Source organism: Plectropomus leopardus, chromosome 14 (genome assembly GCF_008729295.1).
Source record: "Plectropomus leopardus isolate mb chromosome 14, YSFRI_Pleo_2.0, whole genome shotgun sequence".
NCBI classification, from domain to species: Eukaryota; Metazoa; Chordata; class Actinopteri; order Perciformes; family Serranidae; genus Plectropomus; species Plectropomus leopardus.
Window position 1 is genome coordinate 230,778 of NC_056476.1, and position 17,500 is coordinate 248,277.

The window sequence follows — 17,500 nt, forward strand, 5'->3', positions numbered from 1 at the left end:
TGTGTGTGTGTGTGTGTGTGTGTTTACTGTGTGAGTGTGTGTGTGTTCACTGTGTGTGTGTTCACTGTGTGTGTGTGTGTGTGTTTCAGACGTGTTGCTGCTGTAAGAAGAAGGGCGCGTGTGTCGGCTGTAACGTCAGAAGCTGCAGGAAGATGTTTCACTTCCCGTGCGGCAGGAAACACGGGTTCATCTCTCAGTTTTCGGGACTCTTCCCGTGAGTGCTGAACGCCACATTCAGCTCTTTTATTCACTTCTTTGAGTTCACAGAGCGGTGCAGCGATGACGTGTTTTTGTAGGCCAAACAGGAAGTTAGCGTCTCATTGGTTCCCCCGCCAAAAACCTTCTGGGATTTTGGATTATCTCCAAAAATAATCTCCGTGACGAACGCGAGTTTACGATGCTGACGGGTTTAGTTCAGCGTGATAATCTTCACAGATGAACGCCGCTTTTCTTCCTGTTTTGAAGCGTAAATGAAATCTGAAGCCAAAAGCTGTTTGACTGTAAACCAACGACATCGTGCTCGGGCGACTTAAACGTCTCCGCCCGAATCTTTAACTGCTGATCCGATTCAGTGCTTCAGCTTCTTCTAAACTCTCTCCCGTTAGCCTGACCTGGGCTAGCGATCGTGGCCACGTCACGCTCGTCTCACGTGTCATTTCTGTGTCGATGACGTCTGACGACAAACGCCGCGGTCGAATTCGGCCACCTGTTAGCAGCCGCCTTTTTTGAGACGCCTAAAACCTGAAAAGATCAAAAAACGTGTTTATACGGATGTTTCTTATGTTGCAGAACAAAACGTCGGAATATCTTCAGCCTGTGTGAACCACAGACCTTATTTAAGGCGCTTCACCCAAAAAACCCAAAAACCCAAAACCAGAGACTCTGAGTCCCTGAGACTCAGAGTCTCTGAGACACTGAGACTCAGAGACTCTTAGACTCATGGACTCAGAGACTCAGAGACTCAGAGACTCAGAGACGAGGGAACCGAAGAGCAGAAACACTCCTTCATTCAATAATCCTGAAGGAAACTGATAAAGTTAAACAGCTCACAGTAAAAAGAAAAACACAACAAGAAAATAAAAACAAACACATCACAAACACTAAAGTGTGTGTGTGTGTGTGTGTGTGTGTGTGTGTGTGTGTGTGTGTGTGTGTGTGTGTTTTTCTGTGTGTGTGTGTCCAGGTCATACTGTCCGGACCACAGTCCCTCTCAGTCTCTGTGTGTGAGTTCAGACCTCAGTCTGCCTCAGTCCTGCTCCGTCTGTTTGGACTCCATCGATCCCGTCCTCAGCTACTCTGTCCTCAAATGTCCGTCCTGCCACGCCAGCTGGTTCCACAGGGACTGCGTGCAGGTACGGCGTCCCGTTTGTTTCGTGTTATTACGTCGTTTGAAGACGTCTCGTGTTAAACTCTGGTTACTTTGGACGATGCAGAACTATCTGAGCGAGATAAAATGATCAGACGATTATTGAACCAACAGAAATGTATATTTTTTGTGATTTGTATGAACTGATCATTTAGACCAGCAGATCTCAAGCTGCTTTAAAGACCTTTACATTTATTTATGCTAATAATAATAATAATAATAATAATAATAATACATTTTATTTTTTTTGTACCTTTCATACAAGAAATCCAGCCCAACGTGCTTTACAAAAAAAAAGAAATGCACTCAGTGCTTCATATGAAAAGACATAAAGACGTAATCAAACCTGAAAGTAAAAATAAAATAAGATCAGATCAGAATACACAGAATTCATTTTCACAGGGATAAAACCTGCTTGATAATATTAGTAAAAATAAGATAAAACAAGGATAAAAAATGAATGCACAGAATGCAAAACATAAAATGGAAAATAAAACAAAAAAATTGAAACCCACTGACATTATTTAAAAAAAGTACGTTTATAGTTGTTCACCACATTCATGTATGTGTGCGTGTGTGCGTGTGTGTGCGTGTGTCAGCGTCAGGCCCACAGCGCCGGCCTCTTCTTCTTCAGATGCACTCTGTGTAACAACAAGGACGGCTTTCAGGAGGAGATGCTGCGGATGGGAATCTACATCCCAGAGAGGTGACGTGACCGCAGCCATACAAGACGAGGGATTGTGGGTAAATTGATATTCACTGTGTGGGTTTTTTTCCTGCAGAGATGCATCATGGGAGTTGGAGGCCAACGCGTATTCGGAGCTGTTGGAGGTTTACACACGCTGCGACGCTCTCGCCTGCCTCTGCAACGACGGGCGAACGCACTCCGCCAAGAGCGGGTATTTATTTACGTTCTCATGTCACCGTTTTTATCCTCAGTGTCGACACAGAGGAACAAAAGTGTTTCTTTTTCAAGTAATTTATTGAACAATAAATCAGTACAGACAAAAATGTTTCAAAAATACATGAAACCAACTGAACGCAACCAAAATAATCAAAACATGTAGACACTCAAAAGCAACCAAACGCCCAAGGAGAGCGGGTAAACTCAGGGAACATAGATAGACTCTGCAATGTTTCAGCGTTCTTTTACATGGTTTTATTTCACTCAGGAAAGCAGTAAATACGGCTGAGGTGTCGAGAAAACTACACTTGAATGAAATATTTTGCCACGCTGAAGTAAATATTTGGGGCCGAAGTTGTCCCTAATAAGTCAGTGATATTAGTTCTTCATTTATCTTCAATATCAGTGATAAAATTGGTCTTAAATTTTACTTTGAGTGGTATTAAAAGGCTTTTATTGATTTATTTTTATTGCACGAGAGAAAAAAAGTGACAGTTAAAAAAACGTTTCATGCTGTCCTTAAGGATTTGGAAATAAAAACAATATGTTGAGACAGAAGTGTGCAGGAGGGGCGTGTCCACATGCTCTCTTAATGTGAGACATTTAACACAGAGACAAACAAAAAAGTACAATATTAGTAAACAAAAACAAAATGAAAAACTCTCTCTGTTTACCTTTAACAACATATGTGACCCTCTGCAGCCCAACACGCCATCCACTCCTTTTTCTGAGTTTTATTCTTTTTATCACAAACTGTCCATCACGAGTCTGACAGTGTTTCCTCTCCTGCAGCACAAACACTGTGTGACCCTGCTGTTTGTCTGTCTGTCTGTTTGTTTCAGCTGGTTCGAGGTGATTCGCTGCCGGCTGTGCGGCTCCACAGGGACTCACCGGAAATGTTCAGGGCTGAAGGTGGACACCAGCGACTGGGCCTGCTGCGACTGCACGCAGGCCACTGACGGGAAAGGTCTGAGTCTCACACAATATTTTTTATTTAGATTTTCCATAACAGCCAGAAATAATACAAGTCCTGTTTTTCTGCTCTGATGGCTATGGGATCAAAAATGTCAGTTTGAATGGGTTTCAATGGAGCATTTTTGGACCTGAACAGTCTGAATGTAACTATTTAGTTTCCACAGTGTATTTTAGACTTATTGTAGGAGCTGAGCTGCAAATTCACTGATTACACTCAAATACACAATCTGGACTACATTTAGGACACATGCATCAACACACACACAATTGTTTGTTTATTAATTTAGTGCTGGGTGATAAAATGATAACGATATTAATCACAAAATAACATTTCCTCGATTGAAATATGAGACGTAGTCAATAGATCTCATTCCAGTCATGTTCAGACAGACAACACGAGCAGCCAGTGATAATAAGAACAGCACCACGGAGAACCAAACGCAGTGCAGGACTTTGACTGTAGAACAGCTGAGTGTTTGACAGCCACAGCGCTGAAACAGACACATTTGCAGAGGTGAAAGTGACTTCTTTAGACTCTACAGACGACTTTGTGTTAGTTTCAGCTTTAATCAGACTTTGGATGAATTATTTAGAAACAGCAGGACGCATCGCTCCGTGTCTCATCCGGCCGCTCGCGCTGAGCTCTCATTATTATTACCAGGGGCAGATGTAATGTTTTGGGGGCCCGGGGCCACAAGCACATGAGCTTATTTTCAGCCTTTCTCTAACTGTGAATGTCGGCAGGCTGTTGGCAGCTATAGGAGAAGTAGGCCGACTCAAATGTTTTTAATTCCTGAGTAAAATGATTAACAGCACAGAAGTTTGACAGAAGCTGAAGTCAGAGTCCTGCAGTCAGGAGAGGTTGGCCTATTATCAGCACAATGTGCTTCAATTTACCTGAAGTTTGTTTCAGACGGAGCTTTTCATTTTTATATAATGCTGGAAAGTTTGATAAATAATAATAAATCATATGTTTATTACACTCCAACACACCATGGTCACATGACACTGAGTCAGTGAACTATGAGGACAAAAAAGAGGAAAAAAACCCACAGAAAAAGAGAAAAAAGCGAAATAATTGTTCATTAATCGTAATCAAAGTAAAATATTTAGTTAATTGTAATGTTGATTTTAAGGTAAATGTACAATTATTATTACTTTGTTTTTTAGATTGTTGTAATAATGCTTCAGCTGTTTGTTAATATGAACCGTGTGCTCATGTCCTCCAGCCTCGCTGGTTACGTCCCCTCAGGGAGGACAGAGGAGGAGTCTGCTGTCCAAACGCCGCCTGTCTCCCATCGTCTCCTCCATCAGCTGTAAAAGGTACACAAATCTAACGCACTTCAGTCAGCTGTCAGAGGTACACAAACCTAACGCACTTCTGTTGTCTTTTTCTGTCTCTGTTGTCTCCGTCTGTCTCTGTCTCTCAGACCGGTGTCCTGTGGTGGATCTGGATCCCCTGAGGAGATCCTGCAGGCCCTTGGCCCTCAGCTGCGGCCCCTGAGCGTGCAGGTGGAGGTGGACGGGGATCAGGCTCTGAGTGCAGGTCTGGATCTGGTCCGGAGGGCCGACTTCGACCCGACCTGCTCTCTGTCCGTCAGGTGAGTCCACCTGGAACGCGGGTCGTCCTCCATTTGACGTTTGGTCCAGTCAGAGCACCTTTGTCTCCGCAGATGGTTTGATATGTCTCGTCTCTCATCTCTGTCCAGGTTCAAAGACGACCAGCAGACTACATTTCCCAGCAGCCTCCAGGGCAGCGACACAGCCAGGCAGTACTTCCTGAAGCTGCTGGTGCAGCAGATCCAGGACTCGGTGGTTTTTGAGGGTCCGGATGGATCCAAAAACATGGCGCTGGACTCCCAGGGTACGAAGCCTCATTTCACTCTTTATTAACCCGTCAGGGACCGTTTGTTATTAACCCCTCAGGGGCTGTAAGTGTGTATTTTTGTTTAATCTGTGAATTGCCAGTTCAGTATATTGAAAATAAATCATTTTCCAAATTAATAAAAAATAAATTAATAGCGATTTCCTTCATCATCAAAACCATCAACATTTTTGGCTTTTTTTTTCTTTTTATTTATTTATTAGAAGATGTTAGAAATGTAGGCTTTTTTTCCTAACATTAATACATTAATTTGAAAAAAAACCACGGAGTCACGTTTTTTTTTTTTTTTTTTTAATTGTGAGGATTTTTTTTTTGGCTTTTGCCAAAATGCCTTTTTTGACAGGATAGCTTTTAGAGTCAAAGAGGATGAGAGAAGGAAAGATATGCAGCAAATGGTTGGAATCGAACCTGCGGCTGCTGCAGCAAGGACACAGCCTTTATACATCTCTTTGTCTTTTTTCTTTCTTTTTAAAAACATATTTAATTGAAACCTGAAAAATAATATGGCATATGTTTTTTATTTTATTTATTTTTTAATTAAATTATTTTTTTTATTTTTAGGAAAACAGGTTTGGAATGCATGTTTCTTTAAAAATCACCAAAATTACTCCACTTATCACAGCCAGATTATTAGAGAGATTTTCAAATTTCTGACGGTGTTTGGACACATCACTGAGGGTGCTGAAAATGTGTCTGAATCTCATACGATGTGTGTGTGTGTGTGTGTGCGCAGCTCTGAGAGACGACCTGTACTTTGACGTGGGCTGCCTGCTCGCTCTCTCCCTGGTCCACGGCGGTCCTCCTGTCGGCTTCTTCTCTCGTGCTCTCTATCAGTGTCTGTTCAACTACCCGCCCAACCGCCCGCTCGCCGTCACACACATGACCCCCGACACACACCTGACCCGCAGAGTCAGCAGGGTGAGTGCGACCACCTCCACGTCAGAAAACTGTGTCTTTACCTGCAGCCGTCTGTAAGGTGGAGTGACTGAGCGGCTGATTTCAGATCGCAGAGGCCGAGTCTTTAGACGACCTGAAACGAGTCGTGGCGGAGAGCCGGGAGTACCTGGAGCTGGCCGGCTGTGACCGACCAATCAGCGGCCTGGAGGAGCGAGAGGCTCTGGTGGAGGATCTGGTCAGCTTCACCATGATCACCAGGATGCAGCTGCCACTGCAGAGGTACACACAGACACTCAGGGGTTAATGAGGCTGTCAGTGCAGGCAAAACCCTTAAAAACAAACAACAACAAAACATTAGAAACAACAAACAAACAATATTCTACTATGACTTGTTTCATCCCGACTGTTAACTGGTGTTTAGCAGCTGACTTTTTTAAAACAAGAAAATCATCACATGAAAGTATCTTGTAATAACATTTTTAAAAGTTTTGTTTTAATTAAAAACTTCTCATGTTACAAAAAAAGTTTGACTTGAATTTTTAAAAAAAAGTCTTTTTTTAATGAGAGACTTTTTATGTTATAACAAAAAGCTTCTGTTTTTTTTTTTACAAAAGTTTCTTGTTATGAAATGAAAATAAAATGTAACATGTTATAACAAGAAAGGTTTCTTGTTATAACACGTTAAGCACTTTTTCAGGCCATTCATTCCATTTTTTGTGCTAATTTTTGGTTCATTTCTCTTTAACTTGCTTATTGCCTTCTTTTTGTGTTTTTTTTTTTTTTTAATTTCACGCAGTAACTGAAATTACAGTAACGGGATCAATGCACCAAGTATACTAGTATTTCTTTAGTAATGTAATAATCCAGTCATTATAATTATCTTAATTTGATTAAATGTTATTCTTACATCTTTTAACTTTTTCAAATGTTAAACAAATTTTTCCCTGTCTTGGACACTCTGTGTTTGTCCCGCAGGTTTCGGGAGGGTCTGCAGACGTTGGGCGTCTTTGATCAGGTGAGTTCCGTTTTCTTTGTCCGATCACGCTGTTTGTTTGAAGGTTCATCAGAGTGACAGTCCTCCGATCTGATCCAGGTGCAGCTCTTCCCGTCGATGTTCTGCAGCGTTTTCTGCGAAGCGGCCAATCGGCTTTCGGCTCAGACGGTCGCACAGATCTTCACCGTTAACTTTTCCGAGCAGGAAGACAGACTGAGCAAAGAGACGCCCGTCGTCAGCTTCTGGAGACACTTCCTGCTGGAGTGTGAAGGTACACGAGCTTTTCTACAATAACCAATTCAAGTTTATTAATTTAATCATTTTTAAAAACCAGAGGACGGTTCAGCGTATTCAGGAAATCTTTTCACTAGCTGGCACAAACGTCCATTTGGACTCAAATAGGAACTGATTCGAATTTGGTGGGTAAAGGTCGAGGTCAAAGTGATCTTACGTCTGTTTCATTGTCATGAACGAATATCTCAAGAACACTCGACGGGATTGAACACTGACACTCGACACTGATTGAATTATGGTTGTCAAAGGTCAAGGTCACTGTAACCCCGTCTGTCACATTCTTGTAAACAACATTTCAATAACTTCAAGAACAACAAATGTCTCAGTGATGAACTGAATTTGGTGGTTGAAGGTCACTGTGACTTTGCGTCTCCTTGTGTGCAGAACTGTGTGAGTTTGAGTATTTGACGCTACACAAGAAATAATAATGTATACAAACAAATGTTGCTGCTAATCACTGACACATCTACTTAGTGTGTAGTATATTGAAAACAATTTGTTTTTTGTCTTTTTATTCATCGAAAAACATAGTGCAGTCATTACAAAAACCTGGTATTTAAATGGTTAAAATTCTAAAACTTAATGAATATTTCATATTTATGATTAGGACTGATGTTGGTTAAAAAAAATGAACTCAATGAAAATAGAAAATTATATCAATATATAATATTTTCTTGAGCTTTATTTTGAAAAGCGCCTCTTGTGTGCAGAGCGATACGAGTGTGTGTGATATTAAAGCCCCAAAGGGTTAAAACATCACTACGATCCTGAGCTGCACGTCTCATTTCAAAAATCCTCTTCTCTCTCCTCAGTCGGGAGGAGCTCCATCTCCCTGCAGGACCTTCTTCGTTTCTCCACAGGAGCCGAGGAGCTCCCGGCCGTCAGCCTCCTCCCGGCTCCCTCCGTCTCCTTCCTCCACCCCGAGGAGGCGGGAGGAGGAGAGCGGGAGGCAGCCAGTGCGAGGAGGGACGAGGGGCTCTTCCCTCAGAGTGTGCCCGCCTCCAAACACCTCCTCCTGCCCGTCTGCTCCTCATACCGGGCCTTCAAAAGCTCCATGGAGCAGGCCGTCAGCCACCGCGTGCACCTCCTCCCCTCAGGAAGCTAGAGGAGGAGGAGGAGGAGGAGTACCTTAGTTTAGAAATTGTTGCTCTGCCTGTCGATCTTCTCCTCTCGTGCAGCACAAACACAAAGCTTGTTTCAGAAATCCTCACGTTGGGCGAGGATTAGGGCGGGAGGAAGACTTTTTTCATCATGCACGTCGAGGAAAAAGTCGATATGTCGAGATTAAAATCGAAAATGTCGAGAATAAAGTCAAATGTTGAGAATAATATTGAAATACAATGTCAAGAAAAAGTCCAAATGTCGAGAATAGTGTTGAAATACAATGTCGAGAGAAAAGTCAAAATGTCGAGTTCAAAATTCAAAATGTCGAGAAAAAAGTCAGAATGTCGAGAACATTGTATTTCAACGTGATTCTCCACATTTCGACTTAATTCTCGACCTGCGTGATGAAAAAAAAAATCTGAAAATATTCCTCTCGTCTCTCCTGCGTGGCTCAGATCCTCTTCACTACTCAGAAGGTCGACTTTACTCTCAAATTTTTATTTCAACTTTATTCTCGACATTTCAACTTAATTCTGGACGTGCATGATGGAAGAAATCTTCCTCCTGGTCGTCCTCCGTTTCCTCGCTCATGAAGCTGAAAAGACGAATGTTTTCGTGTCTTCTCAAAGCAACAAACCAAAACTCTTTTTTTCTGCTCGTCTTCAAACGGCTCAGACGTGATCAGAATGAAAATTTCCTCACGTCATTTTTTTGTTGGTCGCTTGTTTTCTAGTTTTAAAATGATGGTGCTGATGTGTTTTTATGACTTTTCGAGCTGCTTTTAAATCAGTTTTGTTTTTATTGTAAATATTTTGTGCTTTTCTAAGCGTTTCGTGAAGCTTGTTCTTGATGAGATTTTTTTGCACTTGTTTGTTATGGGGGTTTTTTTTTCTGGAAAATGCTGCCTCCTGATTGGCCCAAATGCATCATTTGATGGATTTCTCATCTCGTCATCAGAGTTCAGATGTCACCTCCGAACCAGAGCAGTTATGTAAAAAAAAAACAACTTAAAATTACAGCAACCCTACATTTGAACCATAAAACTGCCTGAATTATCATTAACTGTTTGGCTTGTTTCTTTAAAAAACACGAGAGCGAAATGAGCCAGAAATCAGCAAGAAGTAAAAAACAACAAAAACCATCCAAAACAAAACATAAAAACAAAAACAAGAAAGAAAATTATCCAAAACGAATAACAACAGCAACAAGACACAAAACCAACCAAAAAAGGGAAATAAGTTACTTAAAACCTTCTTAAAAATTATACTCTTAAAAATATCAAATATAGAGTTATGATAATTTTAAATGAAGTTCTTTGGAATAATTCCCCTCATTAAAAAAACGGCAAAATCTTTCGAGTTCTTGCAGTTTTTTGACATTTTTTGTCAAGTTGCTCGTTGCTGAATGCAGCACAAGAAAAGTGACGTCCATCCAGATTTCAAAGGGTTAATGTCCGTTTATAACAGTTTTGTTTCTTTGTTTCTTAAAATAAAAATAAAAATGTTTTAGGCTAAATATAGGCGATGGAAAATTTGCATGACCATTTCACAGCGGTCTCCTGACCTCTGACCTCCAGATGTAAAAATGTGTTTCCTGTGAGTCTCCTTCACGTGATGGTTTGTGTTGGCAAAACTGCTTCACCTCGTTAAAATGGACTTCAAAACCGTTTCTAAATGCAGAATAATGGAATTTAAAATGTGATTTAAAAATGTAGATTGTGATTAACTCATTCATTCATTTATTTATTTTATTTAGATCCTTGGAAAACACATTTAGGGTGAACGCACATTTCCACTGGTGCTGAGGGACAAACAACAATCATCAAAGCAGACAAATGCAAGGCTTATATATGTATATATATATATATATACATATATATATATATGAATCTAAAAACAATGACAGTCACAATCAATGACATCACAAATGAAATTATTGAAACTCTGAGATGAATTGCGATTTAAAAATAAAAATGGTTTGACATCTCTTGAAATTAGGGTTAAAAATGAGGAGATGCAGCGAAGAATCGGAACATTTTGTTGCAGTTGAACATTTCGGTTAAACTATTATATCTGTCCAGTTTCTGTGCATCACTTGGTGGATTTCTGTCATTTATTTTTCTGTCCTTTCTTTAACTTCCCTGTTATCTATCTGTTTTATGTTTGCTGCTTTCTTTGTTTTTTTGCTCTTTGTTTTTGTGGATCATAAACACACAAACAAAGTGTTCTGTAATCCGCAATTTTTTTGAGGGGGTCATTTTTTGTCACAAGGCAGTTATTCTAGTTTAAACAAAATTACTGAAAACAGCTTTGCAACGCAGATATATATTTTATTGTTCAGGTTTAAAAAAAGTATATATACATATTTATTTTAAAAGCAACATGTTCTTTTAAAATTCTCAATTATAAAAGAAGTGGCAATTTTTATCTCCTAAAGCCAAAAAACAAACGCAAAACAAAACATGGAACGTGAAAAATAACCAGATCAGAACCCTTTATTCTAGTGCACTAAACCGGATATATCAAGAAACGGTTTCTTGTTATGACATGAAAATGTCTTGTAAAATTGTAAAAAAGAAAAAAAATCACCAAACAACAAGAACCTTTTTAGTTATAAAAACTTTCTTATATAACAGGCAAGATAAGTTTTTATTATAACATGAAAACATATTGTAAAAACATTTAAAAAGTTGTAAAAGAATATGTTTTGTATAAAAAACAATTAATTATAATAAATGTAAAAATGTTTTTAAAAAGAAAGTTATAAAAAGATAGTTTTTGTGATGAAATAACTTTTTTCATAAGAAACATGCAAATTTCTTGTAAAAATGCAAAAAACATTATAAAAAGATACTTTTTTAAATGAAATAACTTTTAGTAATAAAAAGAAAAGTTTCTTGTTATAACAAAAATAAATTGTAAAAATGTTTTTAAAAAGTTATAAAAAAAGATACTTTTTTGTTATGAAATAACTTTTAGTTATAAGAAGAAACGTTTCTTGTTATTACATAAAAATATCGTGTAAAACTTTAAAAGAAATATATTAGAGAAGAAACTTTTTTGTTTTGTTTTAACAAGAAAAGTGAAACATCAGGGGAAACAGCGGCAGAGTGAGACCTCTGTGTGTCGGTCTCTGGAAACAGCGGCAGAGTGAGACCTCTTCCCTGTTTCCCGCTCTCTGACGGGCCGCTGCCACGTCATCAGCCGCTCCGTCACTAACAACATCCAACATGGCGGCGTCTGTCAGGGAGAAGCAGACAGGTTCGTCAAACTGCGTCTTTTCTTCCGTTAACGGTGAATTTTCAGCGGCGGACAGCGACGGTAACCGGCGGCGGAGCGCGGTACCGACCCGCGGAGTCTGACTGCCGGTTAACTCGGAGCCGTCCGCCGGCTAACAGGCTAACTGACCGGCTAACTGACCGCCGGTTAACACTGATTAAACACTGTCAGCTGTCCTGCTGCCACACAGGCTCACTGACTAACTAACTAACTAACTAACTAACTAACTAACTAACTAACTAGATAAATAAACAGCCAGACCGATAACCAGTTACCTGAACATTTAGCCAGCAGGTTAGCTCGTTAGCTAACGGTCCTGTCAGACTACTGTTAGCTCGGTGAAGCTAACCTGCTGCTAACGCTGATAAAAGCCGTTTTTATTTTAAAACAGTTTCCCTAAAATATTTAAAAGGCACCGAGTTAATCAATCCAAAATAAGGTTTAATTGGTGTCAAAATGACTTAACTTAATCTTTAAAAAAGTAGTTTGTAGTTTATTTACACAATCAAAAACTGAACAAATACTGATGAAAAAAAAGAAAGATTTTCAGGGAACATAGGGCTGATCCTGAATTTAAACATGTCTTTGAGGGAACATATGGTTGTTTCCAACATTGAGGGAACATAAGGCCTTCTCCAAGTTTAAAAGATGTCTTTTAGGGAACGTAGGACTGATCCTTAATTTGAAAATGTTTTTTTTTTTAGGGGAACATTAGGCCTTTTCCAAATTTGAAAATGTCTTTCAGGGAACATAAGGCCTTTCCCAAAAAAATAAAAATAAAATCCAAACATTGAGGACACATTATGCTTTTCCGAATTTAAAAATGTTTTTTTGGGAACATAAGACATGTTCCCTCATGAGAACACATTTAGCAAACATTTATCAGATATTTGTACAGTGTCTTTTAGTTCCTTTTAGAGTGCTTTATAAATTATATGTATTATTATTATTAAATATTTGACATATTGGTGTTTATATATATTTTTTATTACCATATTTCTGTTTTACTGTTTTTCTGTATTTCTGTTTTACTTACATACTTTGTACTTATTTCTGCTCTCTGTGATTCTGTGCTGAAATCGGAGCGACAAAAATAAACAGTATAAACAGCGATCAACAGTTTCTGTCTGAGGATTAGTAAATTATTTCTGATTGTGATTCAGTGTTTTCCTGAAAATGTGACGTCAGAAGGTGTTTGCAGAGACTTTCTCTCAGATCCACCAGGATGAATATTAATAAGGAATCTGACCGGAGTGCTGTTTGTTTCTGTGGCTGTAAACTGTTTGTTTGTTTGTTTGTTTGCTCCTTTAGTCGCTCTGAAGCGAATGCTGAACTTTAACGTTCCTCCTCTGAAGAACACAGCAGCCGAGCCAGTATGGAAGGTAACGCACCACAACAGCACGCTGTATATATGTCCTCGTTAAATTCACATGAAGATAAAATAAATGTCACATTTTGTGTAAAAAGATAAGATAATATAATCCTTTATTAGACCCAGAACAGGGAAATTTGCATCATTTCAGCTGCAGAGGGATTTCGAAGCAAGTCTCAAGATGAAAAAAAGCCAAAAGAAGAATATAAACAGTATAAACAAGACGCAAAACTCAGTGGTTAAAACAAATATTTACTCCAGTTGCAGAAAGATGATCGCACATTGTGATAAATTTGAAGTTATTGTAATAAATCTGAGGTTGTGGCAGCTGGCCGTGAACGTCAGGTCAGACGTTCTGTCTTTTTGTCTTTTTTTATTTGCTCAGATATTTCCCGATTCATCATTTTTTATTTTACACAAGAACACATTAAAGCTCCAGCGCTCAGGATCTATTTTCAGAAACTGAAAATAATCTAATGAGTTTGTTTTGTGTTGTAAATAATCGGCTGAAAATAAGGATCGTTGTGTTTTCGTTGCATTTGAATGATTGGTTTATATCTGGCCGCTGTAGGTAGAAGACTTCTGTAAATCATTCAGATCCTGAAAAAACTACGAAAACTGAAGGAATTCAAACCAGGAGAAGCTTCACCTGAAATCTGCAAACCTCACAGCGAGACGCCACTGAAACCGTGAATCTGACACACTGGAGCTTTAAACATAAGACAAAAATGGTTTCAGTTTCCATGAGATGGATAAAACTTCAGTCGAAAAGCATCATAGAGATAAAAAAAACAACATGCAGAGTCAGAAATAAAGAAGCTGAAATGTTGGAATTTAAATGGATTAAACACAATAATCAGAAGTGAACAGTCTACAGCTCTTATTTCGGTAATTTGCTAATTTGCTCTCTTTCTTATTTTCATTCCTTTTTCTCGCTTTTTTTGGGGGGGGATGTAGGATATTATTATTATCTTTTTATAACTGTTATAACTGTCATTATTTTCTTTTCTATTTCCCCTGTTTTGCTAACAAAAATGTGGAAACATTAACATATATAAACATCACATAAAGTTTTTTTTTATTTAAAAAAGTATGTTATGGAATCGTAAGACAGCGTGGCGGTGCGGCGGCCTCTCCAGCGATGTGAACTTTTCTCGTCTTTGTCTGACCTGCTGTGTTTCTGTGTTTCTGTGTGTTTTAAATGTTCGTTGTCTCGGTCGTGTGTCTGATATGTTTGTTACGTTTTTATCTCAGGGATTTGATTTTGTTTTATTGTGTTGAAAGTTGTTTTTCAAATGTTTCTTTAAATGCTCAGAGCCGTCTGTGAGGAGCCGCTGAGAAACGTTTTGTTTCTTTCTGTGTGTGTGAATACTCAGAGAAATGACAATTAAGCAAATCTGTTATTTACAGTATTTTGTGTGTGTGTGTGTGTGTGTGTGTGTGTGTGTGTGCGCATGCGCGTGTGTGTGTGTGTGTGTGCATGCGTGCGTACGCAGGTGTTGATATACGATCGTTTTGGCCAAGACATCATCTCCCCTCTGCTATCTGTCAAAGAGCTGAGAGACATGGGCATCACCCTGCACCTGTAAGACACACACACACACACACACACACACACACACGTTTGCAAAAATAACAACAAGGAGGTAAATGTGTGTGTGTGTGTGTGTTTCAGTCTGCTTCACTCGGACAGAGATCCCATCCCAGATGTTCCAGCCGTTTACTTCGTCATGCCCACAGAGGAGAACATCGACAGGATATGTCAGGTACACACACACACACACACACACACACACACACACAGTGATTGTTCAGCGTGTCACCTCCAGTATCTGTCAGTCGGCACGCCCCCCCACTTTGCAGAAGGTTAACCCTTAAACAACAGTTAATTTACTGACTTACATGACTGGCAACATAATGAATGTATTTACACGTAAATGATTTATCAGCTGATGTGAAGCAGACTGCAGCGTGACTGAGTCAAAAAAAACAAAAATCAGGGCCCGAAAAAAAGCCACGCTGCAGAGAGACAGAGACAGAGAGAGACAGAGAGAGACGGAGGTCAAACGTCTGGACACAAAGTGGGACGAAGCAGCAGGTGTGACAGGTGGAGCTGCAGGTGAGGAGTTCGGCTCAATTTGAAATTATAGTTAAAAAACAGATGAAAGGTTCAGATGAGCTGAGGCGTCCTCTGGGACATCCGCTGAGACGTCTGCTGAGGTGTCCTCTGAGACGTCCGCTGAGGTGTCCTCCGCTGAGGCGTCCTCCGCTGAGGCGTCCTCCGCTGAGGCGTCCTCCGCTGAGGCGTCCTCCGCTGAGGCGTCCGCTGTTACCAATCATAACATGCTACCCTGTCAGGAAGTGAGCGTAGTAACTTGCTGCAGTTATGCTAGATTTTGGCGAGGGAGAGAGTGGCGTTCAGGACTGTTCCTTATTTATGAGAGAGCGCAATGCAAAACAGGTGAGGCGCTTTAAATCGTTTTTAAACACTGGGGAGATTAGGGGAGGGACGTTTAGCTTTAACTGGTTGTATTTAGTATTTTAAACTCACGGCTGTTTTTTAAGTGGCGTTCACTGTAGCCCAAAACTGGGAAATGTGCTAATTTATGGTGAAGGGAGGGTCACGCATAAAGCTCCAGCCTGTCAGCATTCACACATCCTGATTTATAATCAATACGTCTGTGATTTTCTCTCTCTGTGTGTGTGTGTGTGTGTGTGTGTGTAGGACCTGAGGAACCAGCTGTATGAGTCGTACTACCTGAACTTCATCTCTGCCATCAGCAGGAGTAAACTGGAGGACATCGCCAGCGCCGCTCTGGCTGCGAACGCCGTCAACCAAGTCACCAAGGTTACCATGGTTACGCTGATGTCTCTGCCGTCTGTTTTCCTGTTTTTATGTTGTGTTTTACTCCGTGTATCAATAATAATAATAATATATTGTCAGCAGCGGAGAGTTTTTGTTTGGATTCAATAGTCAGCTGTTTCCATTATTAAGTCCACCCCCCCACAGCTTTGTTTGATAAATGTGTGTGTGTGTGTGTGTGTGTGTGTGTGTGTGTGTGTGTGTGTGTGTGTGTGTGTGTGTGTGTCAGGTGTATGATCAGTACCTGAACTTCATCACTCTGGAAGACGACATGTTCACCCTCTGCCATCAAAACAAGGAGCTCATCTCCTACCACGGTAACACACACACACACGCACATGCGCGCGCGCGCACACACACACACGCACACACATATGCACACGCACACCCATACACATACACACACGTGCGCACACACACACACACACATGCACGCACGTACACACACACATGCACGCACGTACACACACACACACACACACACACACACACTCTCACCTGTGTGTCTCACCTGCAGCCATCAACAGAGCGGACATCCAGGACACAGACATGGAGGCGATCATGGACACCATCGTGGACAGTCTCTTCTGTTTCTTCGTCACTTTAGGTGAGTTTCTGTGTTTTTTTTCTTTGGATGTTTAAAACCAGGTTGTTCGATCAAGAATACGATTATATATTTTAAATTATTTTACAGAAACGTTATAATTTTAAAGATACAGACGCCTGTCCCACTTCATTTTTTTTTAAACTGAGATGATTTTTAATCGTAATTGCAGCAGTTTGTCAGTGTGGTTCTGGTTCTGTCCAGCAGGTGGAAGTGTTGACTTAAATCCCCAAAAACTGTGTCAGAACCATCGGACTCATTCACACTCTGATGACTCGTTTTTGGCAGAAAAGACACACAGGAGAACTGCAGGTTGTTTTTTTGTTTTTTTTGGATGAGACTTTATTTAAAGTGTTTTTTGTGGTTGATCAGGTGCGGTGCCCATCATTCGCTGTCCCCGTGGAAACGCAGCAGAGATGGTCGCTGTGGTGAGTTCGCTCTGTCGTCCGACTTTTAATTCGTCTTGATGTCTGATAATAACCTCCCTCTACTTCTTTTTTTTCGTAAATTAAACTGTTCAGATACAATAGCAGCAGACGTGTTTGTAGTTTTAACACCTTCACTTTCATCCAAAGTCTCAATATAACAGGCAGTTAGTTATCAGCTGCTTTTTTATGAGCAAACTTATTGTTGTCATCGTCGTCGGGTGACATGAAGATATTTACGCTGTGCTAAATACAGTTTTTTCTTCAATATCTCCGACTGAATTAAATCGTTAAAGTCAAAAGTTCTTTACTGTCATTGTTAGAAAACAACCAAAGAGCACAGCATCTTCCTGATCTGATCTGTAATAAAGAAAATAAAAGAAAATAATGATAATGATAATAATAAAAGGCACATCGCTGGTGATCTGATGGGGAATAAATTAATACGTCCTCTGGAAGCTGGTGGGAGAGAAGTTCGGGAGAACTCAAAGCCGCTGCGTTAATGCAAAATAAACAAAACTTTTTATCAGGGCCTAATG

The 17,500-nt window shown here is 40.1% G+C and overlaps 2 protein-coding genes across 3 annotated transcripts in view; both read left to right on the forward strand.

Annotated features, from left to right (window-relative positions):
- The window catches only part of g2e3 (G2/M-phase specific E3 ubiquitin protein ligase), a 12,758-nt gene extending 3,281 nt beyond the window's left edge, over positions 1-9,477 (forward strand). The window contains exons 2-14 of the mRNA XM_042500708.1: positions 90-214; positions 1,184-1,352; positions 1,966-2,072; positions 2,149-2,265; positions 3,113-3,237; positions 4,475-4,568; positions 4,676-4,846; positions 4,955-5,109; positions 5,864-6,048; positions 6,134-6,306; positions 7,003-7,042; positions 7,121-7,292; positions 8,128-9,477. Coding sequence (XP_042356642.1) covers positions 90-214; positions 1,184-1,352; positions 1,966-2,072; positions 2,149-2,265; positions 3,113-3,237; positions 4,475-4,568; positions 4,676-4,846; positions 4,955-5,109; positions 5,864-6,048; positions 6,134-6,306; positions 7,003-7,042; positions 7,121-7,292; positions 8,128-8,420 — 1,926 coding nt within the window. The 3' untranslated portion in view covers positions 8,421-9,477. The remainder of the gene's footprint in view (positions 1-89; positions 215-1,183; positions 1,353-1,965; positions 2,073-2,148; positions 2,266-3,112; positions 3,238-4,474; positions 4,569-4,675; positions 4,847-4,954; positions 5,110-5,863; positions 6,049-6,133; positions 6,307-7,002; positions 7,043-7,120; positions 7,293-8,127) is intronic.
- Positions 9,478-11,615: 2,138 nt separating this feature from the next.
- scfd1 (sec1 family domain containing 1) overlaps positions 11,616-17,500 on the forward strand; it is a 29,160-nt gene continuing 23,275 nt past the window's right edge. Inside the window, exons 1-8 of one of the 2 annotated variants that reach the window (XM_042500995.1) lie at positions 11,616-11,679; positions 13,009-13,079; positions 14,566-14,654; positions 14,745-14,835; positions 15,795-15,917; positions 16,162-16,249; positions 16,450-16,539; positions 16,909-16,964. In XM_042500995.1, the coding sequence (XP_042356929.1) occupies positions 11,649-11,679; positions 13,009-13,079; positions 14,566-14,654; positions 14,745-14,835; positions 15,795-15,917; positions 16,162-16,249; positions 16,450-16,539; positions 16,909-16,964 (639 nt within the window). In that variant the 5' untranslated portion in view covers positions 11,616-11,648. Of the gene's footprint in view, positions 11,680-13,008; positions 13,080-13,808; positions 13,958-14,565; positions 14,655-14,744; positions 14,836-15,794; positions 15,918-16,161; positions 16,250-16,449; positions 16,540-16,908; positions 16,965-17,500 lie in introns of those variants that run through there. The other variant, XM_042500996.1, reaches the window with a different exon arrangement.